General features: G+C 45.3%; 1 protein-coding gene across 1 annotated transcript in view; it reads right to left on the bottom strand.

Annotated features, from left to right (window-relative positions):
- LOC126263226 (zinc finger protein 474-like) overlaps positions 1-12,432 on the bottom strand; it is a 276,840-nt gene that overhangs the window by 58,729 nt on the left and 205,679 nt on the right. The window contains exons 5-6 of the mRNA XM_049960310.1: positions 5,707-5,802; positions 5,406-5,631 (exon numbers count right to left, since the gene is read on the bottom strand). Coding sequence (XP_049816267.1) covers positions 5,406-5,631; positions 5,707-5,802 — 322 coding nt within the window. The remainder of the gene's footprint in view (positions 1-5,405; positions 5,632-5,706; positions 5,803-12,432) is intronic.

Raw genomic sequence — 12,432 nt, 5'->3', positions numbered from 1 at the left:
TTTTCTAGAGGCAAGTTTTTGCGTAGTTTATAAATGTGTAGTGTTCTGTCCCATCCGAGTAATTTTTTTCTTTAATTTCATTCAAAATTAAGACGAGAAAACAAAACAAAACATTCCAGCCTTTGCCGCGTGTGCCTAACTAGGAACATCAGAGTCTGATGATGTTCCTAGTTCGGCACACGTGGTAATGGCTGGATCATTTTATTTTACTTTTTAGTCGAACATAGCTGCTCTAAATTCTGACCATGCTTTTTCGCAATGTAATGTTACAGTTCACCAAAATTTCATTTTGATGAAGACACTCTTAACAGGGGCGAAACCTAGGTCAGTGTGCCATACAGTTATTTGCAACGTGTAATGCTATGTGGAAACTAGTATACGGCTGTGAGTTAACAGCCATTTTTAAAACTGTATTACAGTAACAGTGTTACTGATTCGTAACTATTGAGCAAATAATACTTTCTGTACTGGACATTATTAAATTTTTAATAATGGCAGGATTCACAAACCGAAAAGGGGGTTTTCACTACTCGCTTCGTTTTTAAATAGCAGTGAGAAAGCTATTCATATCTGTTACAATGCTTTTCTTATTGCTGTAACACGTTGAGTAACTTGGAAACACCACTCCTGCCTTGTCACTGCAATAGACAGCTAAGGAGTTCCTTCTCACATCCCACTATGCCTGGGCTGAGTGAAGACGCGGCTCCAACTTCCTCGTTCCTTCGGTTAACAGGTAACGTGGGCGGGCTGCACAGTCATACCACTACATAATCAAATCGACCATTCCAACTTCCAGAAGCCATGACACGTCTGGGGGTGAAAGTATGCCGGGCGTTCTAGACTGCAGTCCTGTACTTGCGTATTGTGCAAATGTCATTCACTACAGCACAATGAAGTACAAAAATTTAGGATACAGTTTTGTCTGTAATTGCCTGCAGCTGTAAACAATGAGTAAAATAAGTCTAATTACATGTGAGATAAAAATGTTCAAATGTGTGTAAATTCCTAAAGGAGCAAACTGCTGAGATCATCGGTCCCTAGACTTACGCACTACTTAAACTAACTCATGCTAAGAACAACACACACACCCATGCCCGAGGGAGGACTCGAACCTCCGACGGGAGGAGCAGCGCGATCCGTGACATGGCGCCTCAAACCGAACGGCCACTTATGAGATACTTTTATGTAAGAGACATAAGTAACAGAATTGCACAGTGCAATGTTTGTGGTTAACAGTTATGTTTCGACAAAACTGTGCGTAATATACAATTAAAATGTTGTCACGGCTACGAACTTCCATTATTTTTAGCCGCACATGTATCTGTGGTGAAGCCTATGGGTTCTTCCGTAATAAGGGAATCATCATTCAGCATTTATACACTTTTAGTGATGCGCTTTCTGGTTTCGGAGATTTCAGCGTGATTGGTGGCTACTTGGAACCTATTAAATAATGACTATGTTTATAGAACCTGTTACCTGAATGGAATTAGTATACTGTAACATATCGCTCGCAATTAATAGTATAGATCACTCCTATTACAAGGGGCGGGTGTCAAGTTGTAATCATCAAGTTGAAATAATAAAGTTACGTAATTAATCTTTTTTGTATGTTTATATCATCACGCTGAAATTCCTGCGACACAGTGTCGTAGCACGCGCAGGAGCAGGCAAATCAAACTGGTGCAACCTGCGGGCAAGGTAGGATGTCGTGCTGCAATTAGTTTTCTGCGTTTGAAGCAAGGTGGAGGTTCAAAATTCAAATGGCTCTAAGCACTATGGGACTTAACATCTGAGGTCATCAGTCCCCTAGAACTGAGAACTACTTAAACCTAACTAACCTAAGGACATCACACACACCCATGCCCGAGGCAGGATTCGAACCTGCGACCGTAGCGGTCGCGCGGTTCCAGACTGAAGCGCCTAGAACCGCTCGGCCACAACGGCCGGCCCAAGGTGGAGGTCCGGTGCTCTAAGACCCGCCTCTAACAATGGAGGCGACAGCGAAGAAAGTGAAAATCAGTCATTGATCAGTTTTCGACGTCCTGCACGAATTTTGGTACATGGCGAACATGACAAAGGTCACCAGTCACTGGATTCCGCGTCTTCTTACACACATTCAATCAGCACGCCGAACGGACGCAAGAGCGGAAACTTTGAAGCTATGTCTGGCCGGTCCAGATGACTGCTTTAAGACATCCAACCAGCACTGACGAGTGCTAGGCGTGCGATTACGACTTCGGGAATAAGGAGCAACGCGGACAGTGCAAACATCTGGATTCACACCGCTGAAACACGCCAAGACTCAACCGCCATTAGCCGGTGGCGGTGGCCGAGCGGTTCTACGCGCTTCAGTCCGCAACCGCGGGACTGCCACGGTCGCAGGTTCGAATCCTGCCTCGGGCATGAATGTGTGTGATGTCCTTAGGTTAGTTAGGTTTAAGTAGTTCTAAGTTCTAGGGGACTGGTGACCTCAGATGTTGGCCGATAGTGCTCAGAGTCATTTGAACCATCAAGTAAGAGCATATGGACTACCAAACCAATTGTGTGATTGGATTCAAGAGTTCCTAGATAACAGAACGCAGCATGTCATTCTCAATCTCGAGAAGTCTTCCGAAGTAAGAGTGATTTTAGGTGTGCCGCAGGAGAGTGTCGTAGGACCGTTGCTATTCACAATATACATAAATGAACTTGTGGATAACGTCGGAAGTTCACTGAGGCTTTTTGCGGATGATGCTGTAGTATATCGGGATGTTGTAACAATGGAAAATTGTACTGAAATGCAGGAGGATCTGCAACGAATTGACGCATGGTGAAGGGAATGGCAACTGAATCTCAATGTAGACAAGTGTAATGTGCTGCGAATACATAGAAAGAAAGATCCTTTATCATTTAGCTACAATATAGCAGGTCAGCAGCTGGAAGCATTTAATTCCATAAATTATCTACGAGTAGGCATTAGGAGTCATTTAAAATGGAATGATCATATAAAGTTGATCGTCGGTAAAGCAAATGCCAGACTGAGATTCATTGGAAGAATCGTAAGGAAATGCAATCCGAAAACAAAGGAAGTAGGTTACAGTACACTTGTTCGTCCACTGCTTGAATACTGCTCACCGGTGTGGGATCCGTACCAGATAGGGTTGATGGAGGAGGTCCAACGGAGAGCAGCATGCTTCGTTACATGATCATTTAGTAATCGCGAAAGCGTTACGGAGATGATAGATAAACTCCAGTGGAAGACTCTGCAGGAGAGACGCTCAGTAGCTCGGTACGGGCTTTTGTTAAAGTTTCGAGAACATACCTTCACCGAAGAGTCAAGCAGTATATTGCTCCCTCCCACGTATATCTCGCGAAGAGACCATGAGGATAAAATCAGAGAGATTAAAGCCCACACAGAGGCATACCGACAATCTTTCTTTCCACGAACAATACGAGACTGGAATAGAAGGGAGAACCGATAGAGGTACTCAAAGTACCCTCCGCCACACACCGTCAGGTGGCTTGCGAAGTATGGATGTAGATGTAGATGTAGAACCGCCATCGGGTAACGTAATGCTACGTCTCCTTTGAGACTGTTACGATGTAATGTTGACAGATTAATGCTGCTAAGGTGCAAACTGTTACAGGAACATACTACCGAAATCAGCTGATGAGGATACGGGAGGCTTTCGAGACGAAACATCGTGGGAAGCTGGCCGAGGGTCTTGTCCACGACAACTACCCACCTTATTCTGCAGAGGTCACGTGATAATCCTTTGAGCTATCAAACGTCCTCATCGCCAAATATTCTGCAGACACAGCAGCGGATGGTGTCTTCCTCTTTCGTCCTCGGAGAAAGAAACCACCGTGTGGCGGGATTTCAAAAATGACAGGTGATGCTGTAGTCGAAACGTTTTTGGAACAGCCAAAATACAGACTTCCACTATCGGAGTCTCAGCTACACTACTGGACATTAAAATTGCTACACCACGAAGAAGACGTGCTACAGACGCGAAATTTAACCGACTGGAAGAAGATGCTGTGACATGCAAATGATTAGCTTTTCAGAGCATTCACACAAGGTTGGCGCCGGTGGCGACACCTACAACGTGCTGACATGAGGAAAGTTTCCAACCGATTTCTCATACACAAACAGCAGTTGACCGGCGTTGCCTGGTGAAATGTTGTTGTGATGTCTCGTGTAAGGAGGTGAAATGCGTACCATCACGTTTCCGACTTTGATAAAGTTCGGATTGTAGCCTATCGCGATTGCGGTTTATCGTATCGCGACATTGCTGATCGCGTTGGTCGAGATCCAATGACTGTTTGCAGAATATGGAATCGGTGGGTTCAGGAGGGTAATAGGAACGCCGTGCTGGATCCCAACGGCCTCGTATGACTAGCAGTCGAGATGACAGGCATCTTATCCGCATGGCTGTAACGGATCGTGCAGCCACGTCTGATTCCCGAGTCAACAGATGGGGACGTTTGCAAGACAACAACCATCTGCACGAAAAATTCTACGACGTTTGCAGCAGCATGGACTATCAGCTCAGAGACCATGGCTGCGGTTACCCTTGACGCTGCATCACAGACAGGTGCGTCTGCGATGGTGTACTCAACGACGAACCTGGGTGCACGAATGGCAAAACGTCATTTTTTCGGATGAAGCCAGGTTCTGTTTACAGCATCATGACGGTCGCATCCGTGTTGGCGACATCGCGGTGAACGCACATTGGAAGCGTGTATTCGTCATCGCCATACTGGCGCATCACACGGCGTGATGGTACGGGTTGCCATTGGTTACACGTCTCGGTCACTTCTTGTTCGCATTAACGGCACTTTGAACAGTGGACGCTACGTTTCAGATGTGTTAGGACACGTGGCTCTACCCTTCATTCGATCCCTGCGAAGCCGTACATTTGAGCAGGATAATGCACGACCGCATGTTGCAGGTCCTGTGCGGCCCTTTGTGGATACAGAAAATATTCGACTGCTGCCCTGGCCAGCACATTCTCCAGATCTCTCACCAATTGAAAACGTCTGGTCAATGGTGGCCGAGCAACTGGCTCGTCACAATACGCGTGTCACTACCCTTGATGAACTGTTGTATCGTGTTGAAGCTGTATGGGCAGCTGTACCTGTACACGCCATCCAAGCTCTGTTTGGCTCAATGTCCAGGCGTATGAAGGCCGTTATTACGGCCAGAGGTGGTTGTTCCGGGTACTGATTTCTCAGGATCTATGCACCCAAACTGCGTGAAAATGTAATCACATGTCAGTTCTAGTATAATATGTTTGTCCAATGAATACCCGTTTATCATCTGCATTCCATCTTGGTGTAGCAATTTTAACGGCCAGTAGTGTAGATTGCTCCAGCGATGGACAAACATGCGTGCCGCTCGGCAGGGTGGGTGGGCTGCCTACCTGTGAGGACGATGGCGGGTCGTTCCGGGGTGGGCCTGCGCTGCGCCGGCGGCAGGCGGTCGTTCTCCTGGTGCCACCGCTTGAGGCATTGCGCCTCGTGGATGTGCAGCGACGCCTGCGTGAAGCCGCGCCCGCACAGGTAGCAGAGCAGCATGCGCGGCCCGCGCGGGCGGTGCTCCGGGGAGGCGGCGCCGGAGGCGGAGGCCGGCGACGTGGGGGCGGGCGACGCGGCGCCGGAGGCGGGGGCGGCGGCGCGGTCCTGGCGCTGCGCGCACTGCGCCTCGTGGATGCGCAGCGAGGCGCTGCCGAACAGCCGGCCGCACCAGCGGCAGGCGTGGCCCACGCGCGCCATGGCGGCGGCCGCCGCCGCGGAGAACGGCTCCCCCATCCCCTTCGCCTCCTCCTGCGGCAACACAGCACGCCACAAATTACCCTGTCTGCCGTGTACGTACAGACTGACGACTATCGAACCACATGAAATACAAGCGTCGCAACTTCTGAATGGTTAGCGTTAGGACGTTCAAACTGCACGGTTGGTGGCGTGGCACGATAAGAATTACACTGAAGCGCCAACTAAACTGGTACAGGCACGCGTCTTCAAATACAGACATATGTAAATAGGCAGAATACGCCGCTGCGGTCGGCAACGCCTATACAGAGTGGTCCATTGATAGTAACCGGGCCAAATATCTCACGAAATAAGCATCAAACGAGAAAACTACAAAGAACGACACTCGTCTAGCTTGAAGGGGCAAACCAGATGCCGCTATGGTTGGCGCGCTACATGGCGCTATCATAGGTCAAATGGACCTACACGAATATGTAATAAAAATGAGGGTTCCTATTTAAAAAAAAGAAACGCAGTTGATATCCGTTTGCCCAGTGGCAGCGCCATCTAGCGGGCCAACCATACCGCCATCTGGTTTCCCCCTTCAAGCTACACAAGTTTCGTTCTGTGTAGTTTTTTCGTTTGACCCTTATTTCATGAGATATTTGACCCTGTATAGTACAACAACTGTCTGGCGCAGGTGTTAAATCGGTTACTGCTGCTACAACGGTTGTTGTTGTTGTGGTCTTCAGTCCTGAGACTGGTTTGATGCAGCTCTCCATGCTACTCTATCCTGTGCCAGCTTCTTCATCTCCCAGTACCTACTGCAACCTACATCCTTCTGAATCTGCTTAGTGTATTCATCTCTTGGTCTCCCTCTACGACTTTTACCCTCCACGCTGCCCTCCAATGCTAAATTTGTGATCCCTTGATGCCTCAAAACATGTCCTACCAATCGATCCCTTCTTCTAGTCAAGTTGTGCCACAAACTTCTCTTCTCCCCAATCCTATTCAATACCTCCTCATTAGTTACGTGATCTACCCACCTTATCTTCAGCATTCTTCTGTAGCACCACATTTCGAAAGCTTCTATTCTCTTCTTGTCCAAACTGGTTATCGTCCATGTTTCACTTCCATACATGGCTACACTCCATACAAATACTTTCAGAAACGACTTCCTGATACTTAAATCTATACTCGATGTTAACAAATTTCTCTTCTTCAGAAACGATTTCCTTGCCATTGCCAGTCTACATTTTATATCCTCTCTACTTCGACCATCATCAGTTACTTTACTCCCTAAATAGCAAAACTCCTTTACTACTTTAAGTGTCTCATTTCCTAATCTAATCCCCTCAGCATCACCCGATTTAATTTGACTACATTCCTTTATCCTCGTTTTGCTTTTGTTGATGTTCATCTTATATCCTCCTTTCAAGACACTGTCCATTCCGTTCAACTGCTCTTCCAAGTCCTTTGCTGTCTGACAGAATTACGATGTCATCGGCGAACCTCAAAGTTTTAACTTCTTCTCCGTGAATTTTAATACCTACTCCGAATTTTTCTTTTGTTTCCTTTACTGCTTGCTCAATATACAGATTGAATAACATCGGGGAGAGGCTACAACCCTGTCTCACTCCTTTCCCAACCACTGCTTCCCTTTCATGCCCCTCGACTCTTATAACTGCCATCTGGTTTCTGTACAAATTGTAAATAGCCTTTCGCTCCCTGTATTTTACCCCTGCCACCTTCAGAATTTGAAAGAGAGTATTCCAGTTAACGTTGTCAAAAGCTTTCTCTAAGTCTACAAATGCTAGAAACGTAGGTTTGCCTTTTCTTAATCTTTCTTCTAAGATACGTCGTAAGGTTAGTATTGCCTCACGTGTTCCAACATTTCTACGGAATCGAAACTGATCTTCCCCGAGATCCGCTTCTACCAGTTTTTCCATTCGTCTGTAAAGAATTCGCGTTAGTATTTTGCAGCTGTGACTTATTAAACTGATAGTTCGGTAATTTTCACATCTGTCAGCACCTGCTTTCTTTGGTATTGGAATTATTATATTCTTCTTGAAGTCTGAGGGTATTTCGCCTGTCTCATACATTTTGCTCACCAGATGGTAGAGTTTTCTCAGGACTGGCTCTCCCAAGGCCATCAGTAGTTCTAATGGAATGTTGTCTACTCCCGGGGCCTTGTTTCGACTCAGGTCTTTCAGTGCTCTGTCAAACTCTTCACGCAGTATCTTATCTCCCATTTCATCTTCATTTACATCCTCTTCCATTTCCATAATATTGTCCTCAAGTACATCGCCCTTGTATAAACCCTCTATATACTCCTTCCACCTTTCTGCCTTCCCTTCTTTGCTTAGAACTGGGTTGCCATCTGAGCTCTTGATAATCATACAAGTGGTTTTCTTCTCTCCAAAGGTCTCTTTAATTTTCCTGTAGGCAGTATCTATCTTACCCCTAGTGAGACAAGCCTCTACATCCTTACATTTGTCCTCTAGCCATCCCTGCTTAGCCATTTTGCACTTTCTGTCGATCTCATTTTTGAGACGTTTGTATTCCCTTTTGCCTGCTTCATTTACTGCATTTTTATATTTTCTCCTTTCATCAATTAAATTCAATATTTCTTCTGTTACCCAAGGATTTCTATTAGCCCTCGTCTTTTTACCTACTTGATCCTCTGCTGCCTTCACTACTGCATCCCTCAGAGCTACCCAATCTTCTTCTACTGTATTTCTTTCCCCCATTCCTGTCAATTGTTCCCTTATGCTCTCCCTGAAACTCTGTACAACCTCTGGTTCTTTCAGTTTATCCAGGTCCCATCTCCTTAAATTCCCACCTTTTTGCAATTTCTTCAGTTTCAATCTGCAGTTCATAACCAATAGATTGTGGTCAGAATCCACATCTGCCACTGGAAATGTCTTACAATTTAAAACCTGGTTCCTAAATCTCTGTCTTACCATTATATAATCTATTTGATACCTATTAGTATCTCCAGGATTCTTCCAGGTATACAACCTTCTTTTATGATTCTTGAACCATGTGTTAGCTATGATTAAGTTATGCTCTGTGCAAAATTCTACAAGGCGGCTTCCTCTTTCATTTCTTCCCCCCAATCCATATTCACCTACTATGTTTCCTTCTCTCCCTTTTCCTACTGACGAATTCCAGTCACCCATGACTATTAAATTTTCGTCTCCCTTCACTACCTGAATAATTTCTTTTATCTCGTCATACATTTCATCAATTTCTTCATCATCTGCAGAGCTAGTTGGCATATAAACTTGTACTACTGTAGTAGGCATGGGCTTTGTGTCTATCTTGGCCACAATAATGCGTTCACTATGCTGTTTGTAGTAGCTAACCCGCACTCCTATTTTTTTTATTCATTATTAAACCTACTCCTGCATTACCCCTATTTGATTTTGTATTTATAACCCTGTAATCACCTGACCAAAAGTCTTGTTCCTCCTGCCACCGAACTTCACTAATTCCCACTATATCTAACTTTAACCTATCCATTTCCCTTTTTAAATTTTCTAACCTACCTGCCCGATTAAGGGATCTGACATTCCACGCTCCGATCCGTAGAATGCCAGTTTTCTTTCTCCTGATATCGACGTCCTCTTGAGTAGTCCCCGCCCGGAGATCCGAATGGGGGACTATTTTACCTCCGGAATATTTTACCCAAGAGGACGTCATCATCATTTAATCATACAGTAAAGCTGCATGTCCTCGGGAAAAATTACGGCTGTAGTTTCCCCTTGCTTTCAGCCGTTCGCAGTACCAGCACAGCAAGGCCGTTTTGGTTAATGTTACAAGGCCAGATCAGTCAATCATCCAGACTGTTGCCCCTGCAACTACTGAAAAGGCTGCTGCCCCTCTTCAGGAACCACATGTTTGTCTGGCCTCTCAACAGATACCCCTCCGTTGTGGTTGCACCTACGGTACGGCCATCTGTATCGCTGAGGCACGCAAGCCTCCCCACCAACGGCAAGGTCCATGGTTCATGGGGGTAGGTTATCAAAATTTAAGTGAATTTGAACGTGGAGTTATAGTCGGCGCATGAGCGATGGGACACAGCATCCCCGGGGCAGCGACGAAGTGCGGATTTTCCCGTACGAGTGTGCCGCGAATATCAGGAATCTGGTAAAACATCAGATTGCCGATATCGCTGGGACTGGAAAAAGATCCTATCAGAACGGGACCGACGGCAACTGAAGAGAATCGTTCAACGAGATATAAGTGCAACCCTTCCGCAAATTGCCCCAGATTTCAATGCGGGGCCATCAACACGTCTCAGCGTGTGAACCGTTCCAAGAAACACCATCGATATGTGTTTTCAGAGCCAATGGCCAATTCGTGTATCCTCGATGACTGCATGACACGAAGCTTTTACGTCTCGCATGCGCCCGTCAACACCGACATTGGTCTGTTGATGACTGAAAACATGTTGCCTGGTCGGACGAGTCTCGTTTAAAATTCTTATTGAGTGGATCGAGGTGTACGTGTATGGATAGAACCTCATGAATCCATGGACCCTGCATGTCAGCTGTGGACTTTTCAAGTTGGTGGAGACTCTGTAATGATGTTGGGCATGTGCAGTTGGAGTGATATGGGATTCCTGATAGATCTAGATATGACTCTTACGGGTGACAAGTACGTAAGTATCCTGTCTGATCACCTGCATCCATTCATGTCCATTGTGCATTCCGACGGACTTGAGCAATTCCAGCAGGACAATGCGACGCCCCACACGTCCAGAATTGCTACAGAGTGGCTACAGGAACACTCTTCAGAGTTTAAACACTTCCGCTGGCCACCAAACTCCCCAGACATTAACACTATTGAGCACATGAGGGATGCTTTGCAACGTGTTGTTCAGAAGACATCTCCACCCCCTCGTACTCTTACGGGTTTGTGGACGGCCCTGCATGGTGTCTATTCCCTGCTGCTTTACTTCAGACATTAGTCGAGGCCATGCCACGTCGTGTTGCGGCACTTCTGCGTTCTCGCTGGGCCCTACACGATATTAGGCAGGTGTGATAATTTCTTTAGCTCTTCAGTGTAGTATGCGCGTGCATGATTAGGTTTAGCGACGAAGCCCATTTTCATTTGGATAGGTTCGTCAATAAGCAAAATTGGCGCATTTGGGGGACTGAGAATCCGCATTTCGCTATCGAGAAGTCTCTTCACCCTCGACGGGTGACTGTCTGGTGTGCAGTATCCAGTCACGGAATAATCAGTGCGATATTCCTTGATGGTATGGTGAGTACCGAACGGTACATCAAGGTTTTGGAAGACGATTTCATACCCTTTATCCAAAATGACTCTTTTTTGACAAAATGTGGTTCTTGCAAGACGAAGCTCGACCTCGTCGAAGCAGGAGAGTGTTTGACGTCCTGGAGGAGCACTGCAGGGACCGCATTCTGACTCTGGTGTACCCAGAGGCCACTGGCAAGGGACTCGATTGGCCGCCATATTCTCCGGATCTAAACACATACGACTCCTTTTTGTGGTGCTCTATTAAAGACAAGGTGTACAGCAATAACCCCAAAACCATTACTGAGCTGAAAACAGCCATTCACGAGGTCGTCGACAGCATCGATGTTCAATGATGGCAAGCATATCGAACATCTCATAACCTAAATCCGAATATCTGTAATGACGTTTACATGTTGAATAAAGTGTGTAGTTTGTAACTAATTTAGTTTTTTTCATATAGTTCAATAATTGTCACCCTGTATGTTGCTGTTGTGTCTTCATTTCGAAGACTGGTTTGATGCAGCTCTCCATGCTACTCTATCCCGTACGAGCCTCTTTATCTCTGAATAGCAACTGCAACCTACATCTTTCTGAATCTGCTTGCTGTATTCATCTCTTGGTCTCCCTCTACGATTTTTGCACTCCACACTTCCTTTATATACTGAATTGATCATCCTTTGACGTCTCAGAATGTGTCCTAGCGACAGATCCGTTTTTTTTTTGTCAAGTTGTGCCACAAGTCTTGTGTCTCCCCAGTTTGGTTCAGTACCTCCTCATTTGTTACATGATCTAGCTACCTCATCTTCAACATTTTTCTGTAGCAACAAACTTCAAAACCTTATGTTGTCTTCTTGTCCAAACTGTTCATCGTTCATATTTCACTTCCATACATGGCTACACTCCACACAAATGCCTTCAGAAAAGACTTCCTAACACGTAAATTTATATTCTATGTTAACAGACTCCTCTTCTTCAGAAATGGTTTTCTTGCCATTTGCCCATTTACATTTTATATCCTCTCCATTTCGGCCATCATCAATTATTTTGCTGCCCAAATAGCCTTCTACTTACAATGTCTCGTTTTCTAATCTGGTATCCTTAGCATCACCTGACTTAATACTACCACATTCCATTATTCTTCTTTTGATTTTGTTGATGTTAATCTTATATCCTCTTTTCAAAACACTGTCCATTCCGTTCAACTATTCTTCCAAATCCTTCAATGTCAATGTGCATATATCATATTATAACTTGGAACTTCTGGTCAAGTAATGAAATGTGCGATACCATCTAAATTTTACCCCCACTTCAGTTGATTTTATTAAATAAATTATTTATTTCTGATATCATTTAAATTTTACCCAGACTTCAGTTGATTTTGAAGCGTAAATTAATTATTTTTTTATCTATGAAAGCTAATAATGTTCCCTA

The sequence above is a fragment of the Schistocerca nitens genome, chromosome 6 (genome assembly GCF_023898315.1).
Source record: "Schistocerca nitens isolate TAMUIC-IGC-003100 chromosome 6, iqSchNite1.1, whole genome shotgun sequence".
Taxonomy (NCBI): Eukaryota; Metazoa; Arthropoda; class Insecta; order Orthoptera; family Acrididae; genus Schistocerca; species Schistocerca nitens.
This window is presented reverse-complemented; position numbering and strand designations above follow the sequence as displayed.